The sequence below is a fragment of the Portunus trituberculatus genome, chromosome 47 (assembly GCF_017591435.1).
Source record: "Portunus trituberculatus isolate SZX2019 chromosome 47, ASM1759143v1, whole genome shotgun sequence".
In the NCBI taxonomy this organism is placed as follows: Eukaryota; Metazoa; Arthropoda; class Malacostraca; order Decapoda; family Portunidae; genus Portunus; species Portunus trituberculatus.
The window spans coordinates 21,625,906-21,642,696 of NC_059301.1; the positions used below are offsets into that span (position 1 = coordinate 21,625,906).

The following is a 16,791-nucleotide window of genomic DNA, read 5'->3' on the forward strand; positions in this document are numbered from 1 at the left end:
TCTCCAAATTACTATTAATTACCCGCAGTTTACTTCTGCTAATAAGCATACATTTACAAAATGTAGGTAGTAGGTAGCCTGTGGTGTTCCGAAGATAGAAAGGTTTCAGGGTAATGTCAGAGCGGTCCTATTTTTCATATATGTTCTGCCCCTAACATAACAACAACAACAATAATAATTATATATGTCCAGGGGCACAGAATTAATGAAAATATCTTCAAATAATGAATTAAGTGTCAACTTGCATGATAAACAATAAATTAACATTAAACATCATGACCCTGAAAATCAAACTTAGGTAGTATTGATATCAAAACAAATACTTATTCACTCATAAGAGTAAATCACATAAAATTCTTAAAAGTAATAATTATTGGTGCTCCTAACTGCGGATGTGGCAACTCTATTGTTTATACTTTTACCCGCCCTGCCTCGGTTTGTTATGTTGAATCTGGCGGGAGACGGTTTCGTAGTGTTTTCAGTGTTCCCAGCGCAGTATTCCTTCACCTACATAATGTCTCCGTCTAAACAAGTAAGTGAGACCTGGTATAGATAGCTGAAGGTCTCAGGAAGCCGTTCGGCTGAGGGGTGTGTGGGAATTGGTGGGTAAAGGAACACGGATTGAAGTTTATCGAAGTAACTATAACTGATTCTCATACGCTGTTTATTTTGGGTCACATGTGTATATGTGTCCACAATGAAGGAATTGGCAGTGAACGTAAATCTTTAGAATAGGACCTCCTCTCTAATCCATGCAATAATAACACAAAATGATGAGTAGTTAATGGAGAACACGTACCTTGTAGTATATTTTTACCGATTTTAAATTAATATACGTTAACCTAACCTAACCTAAACTTACCTTAATCTAACCTAACCTTACCTTACCTAACCTAACCTAACTGAACTAAACTAACCCAACCTAACCTTACCTAACGTAGCTTAAACTAACCCAACCTAACTGCAATGGGTAAGATATGCATAGGAAGTCATTACTACCTTATTGGTGATCAAATCCTTCCTTGTCGCTGGAGACATCACTGAGAGAAGGTGGCTGGATAAATTTTTACAATAACATGAACAGCTCACCGGTGAATAGCAAGGAAATAATGCACGCTACACCCAATGCACGGTGACATCTTCCTAAGAATGATTCAATTATTTGAGATTGAACCGCTTCTCTTACCACACGTTGAAATACACTATGATTGGCTGATTTATTTTTTTTTTTTTTTTTTTTTTTATTGGCTACTGGTTTCATGTTGAAACAAAAATACCAATCACCGTCATAATATATCACGCTTACGCAGATAATGCAACATGCGCATACATCAAAACGCCGTTTCTCAGTGCTTGTCTGTCCATCGCACGTGGTAGTGTGTCGCCTCCCGCCATTGACAGCAGTGAGTTTAACCTTGAAAAAAGTGAGTAAATAACAATTTGCAACAGGTATGTATGGGTTCAAATTGATCAGAAGAACAAGGTCTTTAAGATGAGAAGGGTCACGAAAGCCAACTTGCTGTTCATGCTAAAGTAAAATAATACCAACTTAAATGACAAGGAGATAACCTAAACCCTTTCTTCAGGGGTTAATTAATAGTTACCTATCAGATTATAGAATAGCATGCAGCTTTTGGGTGGGTAAGCATTAAGACTGGCCTCACATCTCTATTTCCTATTGTTCTCTGCTCTTACTGTTAGCAATCTTGGGGATCTAGTGGAAAAGCTGATTTTGCCATTGAGGAAAGCTAAAATTGTGCCAAATTTCAGCTCTAAACATAAAAAATAAATATGGAGCTACTGCTGCTGTTATTATAGGTGCCATCTGTAGTACTGCAGAAAAAAAATTAATATCCAGAAATCTTTTGTCAATACCTACTTAGAGATGCTAATCTAACGTAACATTAACTAACTTAACCTAAACAGAGGTACTTTAGCAATGCTGCAGCAGTAGGTTAGGCTAGGTAATGGTAGGTTAGGGTAGCTTAGGTTATGCCAGGTTAGGTTAGATTGATGTAAGTGAGTATAGACTACAGATTTGTGAAGATTTCAATCATAGATTTCTGGGTATTATTTTAGTCTTACACCAACAGCAACATGGCTTTTGTTACCCTTCTCATCTTATAGAGGTTTTTATTCTGAGTAATTTGAACCCATACCTGTCATAAATTGTCCATAATATTGATAAAAAAAAAAATTTAAATATACCCCTTTATTGTGGAAAACAAGTGACACCCACCTGTGTAATGGTCTGATGGGCACTGAGGAACACTGTTAGGTGTGTTTGTGTGTGTGTATTGTCACATTATTTGCACAGGCCTGAAATGAATGATGGTGATTGGTTCTTTTGTTTGTGCATGGAGCCACTGACAAATAGAAATAATGCTTAATAAATCAAGCCAGTCAGACTGATTTGTGGAGAGAAGCAAGTAGCAACTCAATTTGAATTATTCTATGGAAGATGTCTGCCCAGGCAGGATGTCACCAATTATATCTATTCTATTGCCAGATTTTACATAGAGAAATAAGTTAATGACTTTATATTAATTTTCTTGGTGTTGCTAGTCAAGTTAGGCTAGTTTACTTTGGTTAGATCAGTTTAATTTTTTTTTTTTTTTTTTTTTTTTTTTTTTAAGACATATCGGTGGGGCATGTCGCCTTGACTAGATTATGTTAGCAATGTTAGGTTAGGTTAGTTTTAGTTAAATAGATAAGTTAAAATATGGCGGTGTAGACAGCGGTGGCTGCAAGTTGTAAGGGAATCAGGAGGGAGGGTAATAAAAAAAATACTGATTTATGACGGGAATGAAGTGCAGATGCATTCATAACAGATCAAAATGCACCAAGAAAAGTTTCATCCAGAAATGAGCTGCTGGTGTAATTGTATAGATTTACTGATTTCTGGAGATTTTTCTGTAACATCAAAGATAATGCCAATCATGAGAGCAGCAATAGCTCCCTACTTATTTTGATGGTAAGATATAGAATTTAGCCATATTTTAGCTTTTCCTACCTGCAAACACTGCTTCCCCTCCAGGTTGTCAAGATTGTGAGGGATAGGAGCAAAAAACAATAGGAAATAGAAATGCAGGACCAGTCTTAATATTTACTAACTTAGGGAAATTTGTTGAAGCAAAGGTGGATAATATGGAGATAACCTTAATCTCTTCTCCCCAGGTTAATGTTTACATGTCAATTAGAATTAAGGTTGTAGAGTATCATGTTTTGTAATATTTATAAACAAACATCCAGACTCTTATTGAAGCAATAGAAAACAAGATAAAGGCTTAGTAAATATTAACTCCTTCCCAGTGGCATAGCAGATGAATGGACTACCAAATAAAAAGTTGTATATATATATATATATATTGGGAGTAGACCATTCTGAATGCATGTACTATTAAAGTCGACAGCGAAGCGTGCATTATTCTTTTTATAAAGTTTATTTTGTATTTTCCGCACAAGGGTGCATTCGTCTGGTTTTAGCTGGTAGAGTAATGAACCGAAGTCCATTTCCTCGAGACGTCTTTCAGTCTTGATCAGACCATCTTCAGGAGAGAAGTGAGTGGAACTGGTGAGGATAGGGGATTATATAGGCGGTGGAAGCAGGTAGCCGTGTCGGGGAGCCAATCAGAGCGCAGATCAAGTGGTGTTTGGCGCAGCTAATGAGCGGCCAGTTGCAGCTCCGTTTGGTTGTTGCTGAGAAGGTAAAGATGATTCATGCTGCTGTTGTATGTTGATGGTCGGTTTTTCTGAGGGGATGTGTACCGCCTCAGTCATCTTGAGTCTTCTAAGGTCATTTTCTTTAGTTAGGGTGGTGGTGCTGCTTTCCATGTGATGTCGCTTCAGGATGAGTCCGTGCTCATTCATGTAGTGTCGTCGTATGGCGCCGTCCTGTAGGCGTGCTGTGATTCTCTTTCATAGGGTTGTAGATGTGAAGCCAATGTGCCTGGAGTTTAGGAGACTTCAGTCACCAACAGTACATGAGTGTTGGTACACAACGTTCACTTCTTGTAGGGAGTGTGTCGGGGGAAGACAGTTAATCTTCATGATGAGGCTTGAGGTTTTTCTGGTCTTGTAGTAAATGATGACTTAGGATTTAGTGTCTGTGTAGACAGACGAGACGACGTTGTGGATGATCTTCTTTACAGCTTTCTCGTCTTCTTTGTATGCTGAGGACATCGTGTTCTTGTAGTAGAGAGTGATGTATGATGTTTGTTGTTCGGGGGGATTCTCATGGATGTAGTTGTCCATACGGCGACGTATAACTTCATCTATATCTTGCTGCGGATAACCATTGTTGCTGAGGAGCTGGGAGATCCTCTTCAATTCAGCATGGGCTGCATTCCATGAGGATGAGTGTGTGAGGGCCCTCTTGACGAAGGCATTGATGATGCTGTGTCTATATTTTTCTGGGCAGTTACCTTTTCCGTTTAGGCAGAAGCCGAGATTTGTAGACTTTACATAAACAGACGTGGAGAAGGAGGAGCTTGAACGGTGAACCATGACATCAAGGAAGGGGAGTTTGCTTTCTTCTTTCAATTCATGTGTATAGTTGAGGCAGGAGTTTTTCTTGAAATTATTGATCAGGTGTAGGACTTCCTCTTCTGTGTTGGCGTTGATGAAGATGTCATCGATGTATCTTGCGTAGACTGCAGGTTTTTTGTCCGGGTTTTCCGCAAAGACCTTTTCTTCAACTGCTGCCATGTAAAAATTGGCAGAAAGGACACCAAGAGGAGATCCCATGGCGACGCCGTCACACTGTACGTACACTTTTCCATCCGGTCCGTAGAAGGCCGCTTCCTTGGTGCAGGTACATAGTAAGATACATAGAGTTTCTTCAGGGATGAGAAGTTTCTTGCCGTCTGTGTGGTAAACTTGCTTGCAGATGATTTCTATGGTATCGTCTACTGGAACATTGGTGAAAAGTGATTCAACGTCCATTGATGCCATGATGCTGGAGGGGTGCGCCGTCTTTAAGATGTCAAGAAACTCAACAGTTGACTTGAGGCTGAATGAGGCTGGTACGAAGGGTGTGAGAAGTTCGTTAAGCCGTTTGGCAAGTTTGTACGTGACGGCTGGCATTTGGCTGATGATTGGTCGCAGCGGGTTGCCGCGTTTGTGGATCTTGACGTTACCATATGCATAGCCATGATGAGGGGAAGGCGAAGGCGAAGGCGACCACAAGCTTGACTACACGTATGGTAACATCAAGATCCACAAACGTGGCAACCCCTCTCTCTCTCTCTCTCTCTCTCTCTCTCTCTCTCTCTCTCTCTCTCTCTCTCTCTCTCTCTCTCTCTCTCTCTCTCTCTCTCTCTCTCTCTCTCTCTCTCTCTCTCTCTCTCTCTCTCTCTCTCTCTCTCTCTCTCTCATCATGAAACTTACTAAAGTTGCCAACCCTTCTCTTTTACCATGAGTATCTTTACTTGACTTTCTTTAACAAACATTTCATTAAAATCACAATCATTATTTCAGAGTGTGTTTGTACCGGACACTCCAGAAGCATCCCTGAAGAGAGAGAAGTTCAGATTTAATGCTGTCATAGAGAAATACATTGCTTTGGCACATGGACTTCCCCCTTCACCAAACATTTCTTCCCAGCTCCAGAGAGATCGTCCACCAACAACTCCTTTGGAGAAGCAACGTACATCTACAGGGAAGACAACAAAGAAAAGCAAGGCAGTGGCACAGCCATTAAGACAGTCACTTAATAATGTTCCCCACACCCCATCATTGTCCATTGAAGAGGAGATTGTTCAGGAGGTGGAGGAATCCCTTTTGAAAAGAAAGGAAGAGCTGGGATTACCTGCTGATTATGTTTGTAAGGAAGTGATGAAATATAATCCTAAATGCTATGGTCATCACTCTGCCAGGAAAAATACCACTCACAATTCACCAACACCACCCAAGAGAAATAAGGAATCCAGTAGATATCTCAAAAAAAGTGATGGAAAGATGTTAGAGGATGCAACACACAGCCAGAAACTAGTATCACAAAGCCAAACCAAAACACTGAAGCAGAAGACAGAGGAAGTGAATGAGTTGGACACTGATGTCATATTGGGTTCACCTGAGTTGAAAATGAAAAAAGTTACAAAGACGAGTGAAGATTCAAGTAAGAAACTGGAGGTCATTAAAAGCAAATCACCAAACCAGAGAGCCAAGGAGAGAAGAAAATACTTGAATATTGATGCCAAACAGATATCTGGTGATAAGACCAAGACACCCAGGAAAAATACAAGAGGCAAAAAGTCATCTGATGAAAGGGAAAGGAAGAATCAATCAATTAAGACAAAGTCGATAGGGAAAGCCACAGCTGGAAACACAGAAAAAGAAGGCAATGCAGCTATGGCATGTGACTTAAAGTTGGCTGATAAAGGGAAGCCACTAAAAGAGGAGAGATGTTCCAAGCTGTTGGATGCTATGAAGAAAGCAGCATTTGTTGAATTAAGCAATGGTGCCCAAATTGTGGATATGGTGCAGGAACAGAACCATATTTTCTGTCTGTTTGATAACCTTGACATTCTCCATTTGAACATATCTCAAGAAAATGAAGAGGCATCTCAAACTGTAAGAAATAATGCAGGTACTAGCAGAACAAGCACATCATCAGAACACCAAAATGGAAGAATGCCTACTAATGAAAATAGAAAAGAGATAGAAAAAGAACAAACTGTAAGAAGAGAGATAGGCACAACAGCATCAGGACAGCAAAGTGTAATAGAGTGTGCCAATAAAAAGAGAATAAAGGCAAAATCAGAACAGGTTGTAAGAAGCCATCCTGCTAAAGAGAAAATTAGCGAATCAGAACTGCAAATTGCAAACAAACACACACTCAAACAAAAGACAGTTACAGCACAGGAAAAACAAAAGACAAGATTGCCTGTCAACAAATATGAACCACCAGTAGAACCACAAGAATCTAAAAAGCACACAGTTACAGAGACAACAGGCATACCAACAGTAACATCAATAACAGCAGCAGCACAGCAAATTGTTAAAATTAAAAAAATTACAGTACCTGTGAAACAAATCAGTAAAACAAAAGCAATACAAGATGAACAAACTAATGGAATACACAACAATTTGCAAGAAAAATCAGACACAGCACAACAATCTTCAAGAACATCAAACAACAAAATAAAGGAGAAAAAAAAGCAACAAACTGTCCTACCACAAGACATTTACCACATAGGCAAAACTAAGGATAACCAAAACCCAAAAACACACCCCAGTGAATCGGAAAATGTGGCACACAGGAAACCTCATAGTACAGTATCATGTATTAAGGAAAAAAGAGACACACAACAAGAACAACAGGTAAGAAAGCAAGGAACCATGAAGAAAACCAAAGTACATCAGTCAGCCTCTGAAGTTCATAAAAAAGTACCAAAAAAAAGGAAAATAGGAGTAATGGCTAAAGGATCTGATTCTGCAAAGGTACTGGAGTCAGTTCCCATCAGCCCTAAGTCTTGTGATATTCCTAATACAGGTATGGAGATATCAGATGCACTTTCTCCCAGAAATGCGTCCCATTCCTCTGCTGATTCATCTGACCAACTCACCGGAAATGGTCTGTCAAAGAAAAGAAAGTTTGACTATTTAAGATTCTTAGGTTCAGACGATGAGGATAGTGACTGGAGCACCATCAGCCATGAGGATGAGAATGATAGCTTTGAAGAGCTCAATGTGAAAATGAAGAAGAAGAAGGGTTCTGAACTTTTCAACAAAAAAACATCCAAGAGACCCAATAAATCCTCCCAAAAAGCTGATGACGATGATGAAGACATCATCATCTTGAAATCGTTCTGGCCTCCACCTGCAAATAATGAAAACAATTCAAATATTGCCAGTACTGCAAATGAAAACCACATTCAGACCAGTAAATCTTCACAGAAGGAACCATCACCGTTAAAAAACTTGATGACGAAGAGAACCTTGGAACGACATCAAAAGAACTCCTTTTCTGAGAGAGCTGCCAAGAGGCAGGTTGCAAGGTACCTGCAGCGGAAGATGGAGGTAACAGCTACAGCAGATCAGAGCACAGAAGAGGAGTTAAGATTCCATGATACCTGGAGCCTCCTTTGTCCCCCACCTGTTCAGCAGAGTTTCTCCTACCTCACCTCCAGGACCAGGATGACTCCTCAAGGATCTCAGCTGAGGGTGTGTCTCTTGTCTATTTGTGCTGTACTGGTTCTTGTATCATATTTTGAATTTTCTTTTAATTGTTGTGTGCACTTAACATGATTTTTTTTTTTTCATTTATTTGTATATTGTTTCTCTCTCTCTCTCTCTCTCTCTCTCTATATATATATATATATATATATATATATATATATATATATATATATATATATATATATATATATATTTTTTTTTTTTTTTTTTTTTTTTTTTTTTTTTTCCTTTTGTATATTTTTATGTGATGCATCTTGAAATTAAGATAGAAGTAATGTGAAAGGCAAGTTCAAACATTTTACAACTTTACTTCATTCCACAGGCACCATCATCAATCCACCACCAAGCCACTCCCACCACGGTATGCCTGTAGAAGTTAGGCTGCTATTGTAAGATTACTTTGGTGAGGTACATTCAAGTAGTTAACCAGGTACAATTGTCCTAAGTAAGGAGGCAGGAGACATCTACTAAAATAATGATCACTCCCAGTGAGGCCTAGGGCACTGGACCAGTTTGTAATGGTGCTGTAAATTTATCAATGATCCAGCTGTGACCTCATTTAATACTAACTTTTGTGTCTCACCACACAAGGAGTCATTCATAGCCTGCCCTCTTAAAATAACTTTCTTCCTTCCAAAGCTGGTTGTTGCATCCATGTGTGCAACAACTTAACTTGCTCTTGTACCCACGCTTTTGAACCTTCCAAATTTTCTACCCTCTGGCTTCTGATTATGACTACAGAATACTGTCAGATTAAACGTATCTGTGCTATGTGCCTCTCATCTAACTCCTCTGACTTTTTAATTTCCTAAAGGGAGCACATTATTACTCTTGCCTTTCACGGAGATCTCCATTCTCAAATACTTCAATGTTCACCACCAGCTTTGAATTTCATTTCCTTTCCCTGACCACTTTTGTGAAAGAGTCTCCATCTTTGCTATTATCAATATTCCTAGCAATCTTGGAGATATGTCCAACATTTACCTTTTCCTAACCTCTATTTCTTATTTATTTTTTATTTTTTTATTTTTGTTTTTTTTATGCAAGATTGGAAACTGGCCAAGGGTAACAAAATATGAAAAAAAGCCCACTTGATTGCTAGTTTCCTTAAAGATATAAGAGTTATACAAATGTCTTCAAACCTCCCTCTTAAGATAAGTCAAGTAATAGGAAGAAGGAAATACAGAAGCAGGCAGGGAGTTCCAGAGTTTACCAGAGAAAGGTATGAATGATTGAGAGTACTGGTTAACTCTTGTATTAGAGAGATGGACAGAATAGAATAATAAAACTGTATGAGTGGAAATCCCCCAAACATGCAAACCATACAAGGACAGATAAGGCTCTTGTACATAGTTAGCAGTTAGAGGGGCGAGAAAAACTGGCAGAGATGCTTCAGAACACATAACTTCATAGAAGCTGTTTTAGCAAGAGATAAGATGTGAAGTTTTCAGTTTAGATTATGAGTAAAGAACAGACCAAGGATGTTCAGAGAAAAAGATGAGGACAGCTGATTGTCATTGAAGAAGAGGGAATAGTTGTTGATGGATGGGTGAATTGAGTTTTTGAGGCATTGAAGACTACTAAGTTTTCTCTGTGCCAATGAGAAATCTTATAAGTCAAGCGTTCTGTGGCGTCTCTGCATGATTTGTTGACTTCATGAAAGGTTGGTCATCTCTGAAAAGATGTGGAAAACTGTAGGATGGTATCATCAGTGTAGTAGTAGATAGGGCAAGAAGTTTGGTTAAGATCATTAATGAATAACAGAAAGAGATTGGGTGACAGGACAGAACCCTGAGAAACACCACTGTTAATAGATTTAGGAGAACAGTGGCCATCTACCACAGTTGCAATCAGGGGTGTGGAGTCAGATTTTCAAAAGTCCGACTCCAACTCTGACTCTGACTCCAGTAAATTTAAATGTTGCGACTCCAACTCCGACTCTGACTCCAGGAAATTTGAATGTTGCGACTCCGACTCCGTTTTTTTTTTTTTTTTTTTTTTTTTTTTCAGTACAACAATATAGTCTATTTCTTTACATCAGGGATGGTGGCCAAGGGAAAAAATTAAGTAAAAAAGCCCGCTAGTTGCCACACCCAAAAAAGTCGAAAGTTAAGAGAATCAATACTTACATATTTTCAAGTCAATCCATAAAAGTGTACTTGACGATTATATAATTATCATAAATTAATAAAAATTATCTTTATATGTAGTGCTTGATTGTACACATCCTCCACAAAGTCAATTTCTCCCAATTTGTAGAAATATCCATGAAGTGGAATCTTTACTCAAAAATTTATCACGTAAAGGAGTCGGAGTCACTCATATTTTTACTGACTCCGACTCCAGCCAAAAGTAGCTGACTCCTCGACTCCGACTCCGACTCCACACCCCTGGTTGCAATAGTAGAAGTCAGAAAGGAAACTTGAGATAAAGTTGTAGAGAGAAGGATAGAAACCATAGAAGAGCTTATGTTATCACTCTATCTTCTTTTTTTTTGGCTCCTCTTATCACAACCTCATATCTATATCTTGTCTTTTTGCTCCAGATCCTCATGATACCCCAAAGGTATTACTCGTTTACCTAGTATTATTCACTATCTCAAAAGCTCAATTCCTAGATAGATAGATCTATTAACTCAACACTACCTTCCACTCTTCAATGATACTCAACTGACCACCTCTTCTACACTGAATATCCTTAGTCTGTCCTTTACGTGTAATCTCAACTGAAATTTCCACTTTTTATCTCTTCTTAAAAATAGTTTCTATGAAGTTAGGTGTTCTGAATTGTCTCCACCAACTGTACTAGGACCTTATCTGTCCATGAATGGAGTATACTTTATATTTATTGGAGTTCCATTCATACTTGTCTTAGAGAGTATGGAATGTTTTTTTTTTTTTCTCTCTCTCTCTCTCTCTCTCTCTCTCTCTCTCTCTCTCTCTCTCTCTCTCTCTCTCTCTCTCTCTCTCTCTCCTTCCCTCTAAATGGCTGTCTTCAGTGTGTATCATCACCACAATGTTATATCTTATACTATCTTTTAATACTATCTTCATGCAAAGAACTGGGAATGCAATAGAAGGAAGTAATTGACAGATCTTTGCAGTCTCCTTCTCTTTGATTTAATATTTTCTTTATGGTTAGAACTGAGATGATCACTAACTTTTGAATGATAATTTACATTTTGATTATGCCAGGTGTCTAAGCCGTCACAGAGCTTTTGGGAGATGCCCAATAGTGACAATGAGGCAGATGATGGGACCCCCACCACTACAGTGATATCTAAGAGCATCATGCAAAGAAGTGACACCACCTCGGCATCACGTGTGACTTTTAATAGAACAGGGTTGCCTGACTACCGTACTCTTGGACCAGAGCGTTGGATAGCAGCTGTTAAGAAACTGCAGAAAAAGAAGGTGAAGTACAGTAATTAGTGAAGCTACAAAGAGTTACATCCCACTATATATTTTAGACAGAGGTGGGCGCAATTAAAAAAAATTGAAGTCCAGTTAACGATTACCAATTCACCTGCTCATCAAGTCAGATTCAGTTACATGATTTGGGTTCTAAAAATCTAAGCCAGTTTAGCAGTTATCCAATTTGATTAAATCTTTAAAAGGTATTCAACATTTAAAGAACATTTTCAATGTTTTTAGTGATTTTCAATTTTTTAAAAGGGAATTTTTTTATTTATTTATTTTTTATTTTATTTATTTATTTTTTTTTTATTCATTCATTAATTATTTTTTTGTCCTTCTTTTTAAATAAGCCATTTCTAACATACAAAGAGAAACCAAGCTTTTAATGTAAAAATAAATATTTTATTTTAATCAAAATATAAAAAAAAAATAAACTATACTGTACATATTACACAAAATACACACAGTACTACTAATTTATTCTCTCAGAAAAAAAGGATAGGGTCAGCTTTGACGAAAAAATATTTACTTGAGAAAATATAGAAGAATTTATTAAGAAACTGCCACTATGAAAAAACAAAGACAGTGTCAACCTGGATTAATCGCAAATTGCAATTATCAAATTTGTTTGGCCAGGGTTAGTCTGATTTGATTATCCAATTTGAAAATGTGAGTTCGACAAATTGAACAATTAAATAATCAGATTTCTGAATCAGAACACTCACCTCTCATTTTAGTGCCATGTTACATTTTTTTTTTTTTTTTTTTTTTTTTTTCAGAAACAACTTTTACAAACTAATGAACAGGGATTGTAGCCACACATGCAGGTCTCTAATGACTCACAGATTATTTGTTTTTACTCATGATAGCTGTCATAGTAATTTGTTGATAATTAGGCTTGACTGTAAGAACTGAACAAAATTTTTCAGTCTCAATTGTTTATAGATTGCATTATTCACTGGTATAAAATACTTTCACAATATTACACTAGTTATAAACTGCACATGCAATGAAATCAGCACTATGACATTTGGTTTATACTTCAAAATAAGGTACATATTTACCTCAGTTACCTCCCTGCTTGATCCTCTCCTAGCAGCATCTTGGATGTAATGCTGTGGTGCCAGGGGGCTACAGTGTTGGGAACCTCACCCATTAAACAAGCGCACATCAACATGAGGCTTTTATATAGTATTAAACATTAGTTTATTCCTTATTGCTATCAAAAGCAAATTCTTCATGTGTCTAGCAGGTAGCTGGTTTTTACACACATTAATATATAAAAATTAAATGGCTTTATTATCTACTGTTTTCTCTTGACCATAGTACCTAAAATTAGTGGACTGTCTGAAAGTATGATTCCAATCCATCTGTTTGCTAGAGCTAATCAACAAAAATTATATATCACAGCCCTGGAATCCTTTGTTACAGCAATATGTCAGCACTGTCATTATGCATACTCAGTGGGCTTTTCAGATTTTTTTATTAATGTGTCAATTTGTACTAGTGTTATTGATATTTGAATGCACAATTGATGAAGTGGAGTATCTTCAGTGTTCCTAGTTTCTATCATGTGGGAAATAAATCAGCATGCCACATAGAATTTGCTTACATTATAAACTATACTACTTTATATCAATCCCAGTGTTATTAGCTGCTTATTATAAGAGGCAGTCAAAAGGGACAGAGAGAGAGAGAGAGAGAGAGAGAGTGAGTGAGTGAGTGAGGTCCAGCAAAACTCTACCATCATTTTTTTTTTTTTTTTTTTTTTTTTTTTTTTTTTTTTTCTACAATGAGACAATGTCAGGAGTGTTATCTCCAAGGAAGATCTCATTTTGATGTATAGGTACATTGAATCTTATGTCTAGGAAAACTTGTAATAATGATTTATTAATGTTTTCTTTCTTTCTCTTCCACAGAAAATCTAACTGAGGCCTTTGTGTGTGGAAGATATTTTATGATAAATATTGTTTATATAATGTGCTACAGACAAGCAGTTACATCAATCTTTATTTTTTATCCTTGTAACGCGGCAATTTGATTAGATACGAATTAGGTTATTGTTGTGTACTTCCTTTTATTATGGAGAGTATTTTTGTATATGTTTTATATATGTAGATAATATTTATCTTCATTAAAGACAGATTTATTTTACCAGTAAGAAATAAATTATCAGTCTACATAACTTTGTTTTCTTGCCTGGAAATTGTCATCATCTCCATCACCACACTTTTAAATGTTTCTGCATCATAGTTTGACTAATTTTATTTGGCTTGTGAAATCTTTTGGAGTGATAGTGTAGTAATGATTCTGCATCACCATAAGAAGAAAAAAAGATAAGAATCTATTTGTTGCTCACTGAGTGTTTCTCTTCTGAAGCTTCAATTGTCTATACTATACTATAGTTAAGATTTACTAATACTGTTATTTTTTTCTCTCTCCATTTGTACATGTCCCTTTTATATATATATATATATATATATATATATATATATATATATATATATATATATATATATATATATATATATATATATATATATATATATATATAAAGAGAGAGAGAGTATAAATGGGCAGGAGATGCTCTCTTAAACATGTTTCATTGAAAGTAATACTTAACTCAGCAATGGTTATTCTCTTTAATAAGTTCTCTCTCTTTCTAAGGAGTGTCTTATTCTCTTCAGTAAGTATGTTGATTTTCCTGTAGGGTATCATCTTCACCAGATCGCAATTTCGGGTCCTGGACCCTTTTTCAGTGGCTATAGAGTTAGTTGTCATCTCAGAGGTTGAGGTGAGAATGGCAGCACTATGGCACAAGCTCTCTCTCTCTCTCTCTCTCTCTCTCTCTCTCTCTCTCTCTCTCTCTCTCTCTCTCTCTCTCTCTCTCTCTATATATATATATATATATATATATATATATATATATATATATATATATATATATATATATATATATATATATATATATATATATATATATATATATATATATATATATATATATATATATATATATATATATATGTAATCTAATTTTAAGCCATGACACATGTATTTCTTGAGTATCTATCCCTTTTTTTTCCCACATATTTCCCTGATCAGTTATTTCTTGCTTTCTTAAAAAAAAAAAGATCTGTACAAAGTATCATTATATCTAAATGTTGTAGGCTGTGGTGGACAAGGCACTCCAATGGAGTGCTGGCAGTGTATGTAAAGTTACCTGCTTCCTCCCTCCTTTTCCCATTAATAATCATCAGTTACTTCTCATTCTTTCCCTATAGCTTAACCTGTGTGGTGTTGGCCTTTTTATCAATTAATCTGTCCATGATGTCAGGTTTTTTTTTTTTTTTTTTTTTTTTTTTTTTTTTTATCTGCACTGAAAAATTCTAAGCATGGTAAAGGTAGTGGGAAAATATGGAAAAAGAGTTAGCTAAGTTAAACATATTTTAAGCCCACATTATAAGTTGCTGCTGGTGTGAGTGGATATGTGATGAATAGTGGTGTCAGTGTTTATGGTGGTGTGATTTGTGGCTACTTTTATATTATTCACCTCATTGAATGATCAGTAGGCTTTTGCAGTTTGCATGTGATTGAGAATGGGACTTTTTCTGTTGTTTTTCAAGACAATGCTTATAATCAATACTGAATCACTTTAGAAGTGCAGAAATGTGTAATATTCTCTGAAAGGCCTCTGTGCACAACCGTACATCATGCTCCTTAATCTGAAATCATGAGTGTTTCCAAGGGCACTTTTTTCATGCACTTGCTTGTACGTATATATGTATTTCCAGATGGCATGAATGTACAGTAAGTTCTGGATCCACTGGGTTAGCTAAGAGAAGTAAAACAATTGAGGAATTTCATCCATCATTGGGTTGGACATGAGGCCACCAAAAAATATAGTTTCTGAGTGCGACTTCAATTTTTTTCAGGTAAGGCTTTGACGTTGTGACTTTGCCGCCAGAGATCTATGGAACTGCGACTGTGAAAATTGGGCCTTACCTCCTAATGAAACTGCAACTTTTATTTTATTTTATTTTTTTCCCGATGTAACTTCATTACCTATATAACCAAGTCGACTTTAGGGGAATAACAGAAACATGCTTTTATAAAACGAGATTCTCTCTCTCTCTCTCTCTCTCTCTCTCTCTCTCTCTCTCTCTCTCTCTCTCTCTCTCTCTCTCTCTCTCTCTCTCTCTATATATATATATATATATATATATATATATATATATATATATATATATATATATATATATATATATATATATATATATATATATATATATATATATATATATATATATATATATATATATATATATATATATATATATATATATATATATATATATATATATATATATATATATATATATATATATATATATATATATATATATATATATATATATATATATATATATATATATTTTTTTTTTTTTTTTTTTTTTTATTTATTTTTTTTTCCAGCTTAAACTAATATCCATCTATCCTAAGTAGGTATAGTTTATCCTCCTTCCATATCCTCCTTTTCTTGCCACGTTGTCACGGGAATTTCTTAAAAAGAAGAAGAAAAACATCTTTGTTCCTGTTCAAAGTCGCGACAAATTGACGGTGCTACTTTTCAAAACGTTTGGACGTAGAGATTCATTATGCGGTAAAGTCGCAACTCTCCACAACGACCAGCTCTGGGTATTGGTAGATATTAAAAAAGGAATTAGGTACAAACAGAAATATCATTACTGATGTCTTAATAATTAGTTGATTTATGCATTATTGTTGAAGAAGATTATACGACAAAGGTGGAGGATGCAGGCTGAGTCTCGTCTGTCTGCCATTTAGCCTGCCCCTGAACAGAATTAAGTATAGTGACAGTGCAATTGATTCAGAGGACAAAGATATTGCACATACAGATACCAAGGAGATTGGGTTACTTAACCTCCTCGACAAATACAGAAAAATCCTGAAAGAATTACAATCAGGAATGAAAGACGGAGTAAGACTTTAGTAAGAAAATCATTAATATAATCAAGAAACCCTAGGCCTGAAGAAGAGGCCTATAGCAAACGACAGCAATAATAACAATTATAAGACCAATGCACTACGTAGATAAAGTAGCGAGATAAACACATAACAACAAAAACTAGCAGTGAAGAATGAAGACACTAGCCAATGAGCGCCGTTATGA

The 16,791-nt window shown here is 36.2% G+C and overlaps 1 protein-coding gene across 1 annotated transcript; it reads left to right on the top strand.

Moving 5' to 3' along the window:
- The first annotated feature begins 413 nt into the window (after positions 1-413).
- Positions 414-13,779, top strand: LOC123520605 (axoneme-associated protein mst101(2)-like). Its single transcript, XM_045283041.1, has 5 exons — positions 414-532; positions 5,479-8,166; positions 8,504-8,542; positions 11,376-11,594; positions 13,517-13,779. The coding sequence occupies exons 1-5, from the start codon at positions 443-445 to the stop codon at positions 13,523-13,525; spliced, it is 3,045 nt and encodes a 1,014-aa protein (XP_045138976.1). The 5' UTR covers positions 414-442; the 3' UTR covers positions 13,526-13,779.
- Positions 13,780-16,791: the final 3,012 nt, after the last annotated feature.

What these genes read in the sequence shown, in the direction of transcription:
- LOC123520605 (XM_045283041.1), top strand. Translation starts at nt 443, where the DNA reads ATGTTGAATCTGGCGGGAGACGGTTTCGTAGTGTTTTCAGTGTTCCCA. An exon ending in TAATGTCTCCGTCTAAACAA is followed by an intron (nt 533 to 5,478) that starts GTAAGTGAGACC and finishes TCATTATTTCAG; the next exon opens with AGTGTGTTTGTACCGGACAC. An exon ending in CTCAAGGATCTCAGCTGAGG is followed by an intron (nt 8,167 to 8,503) that starts GTGTGTCTCTTG and finishes TTCATTCCACAG; the next exon opens with GCACCATCATCAATCCACCA.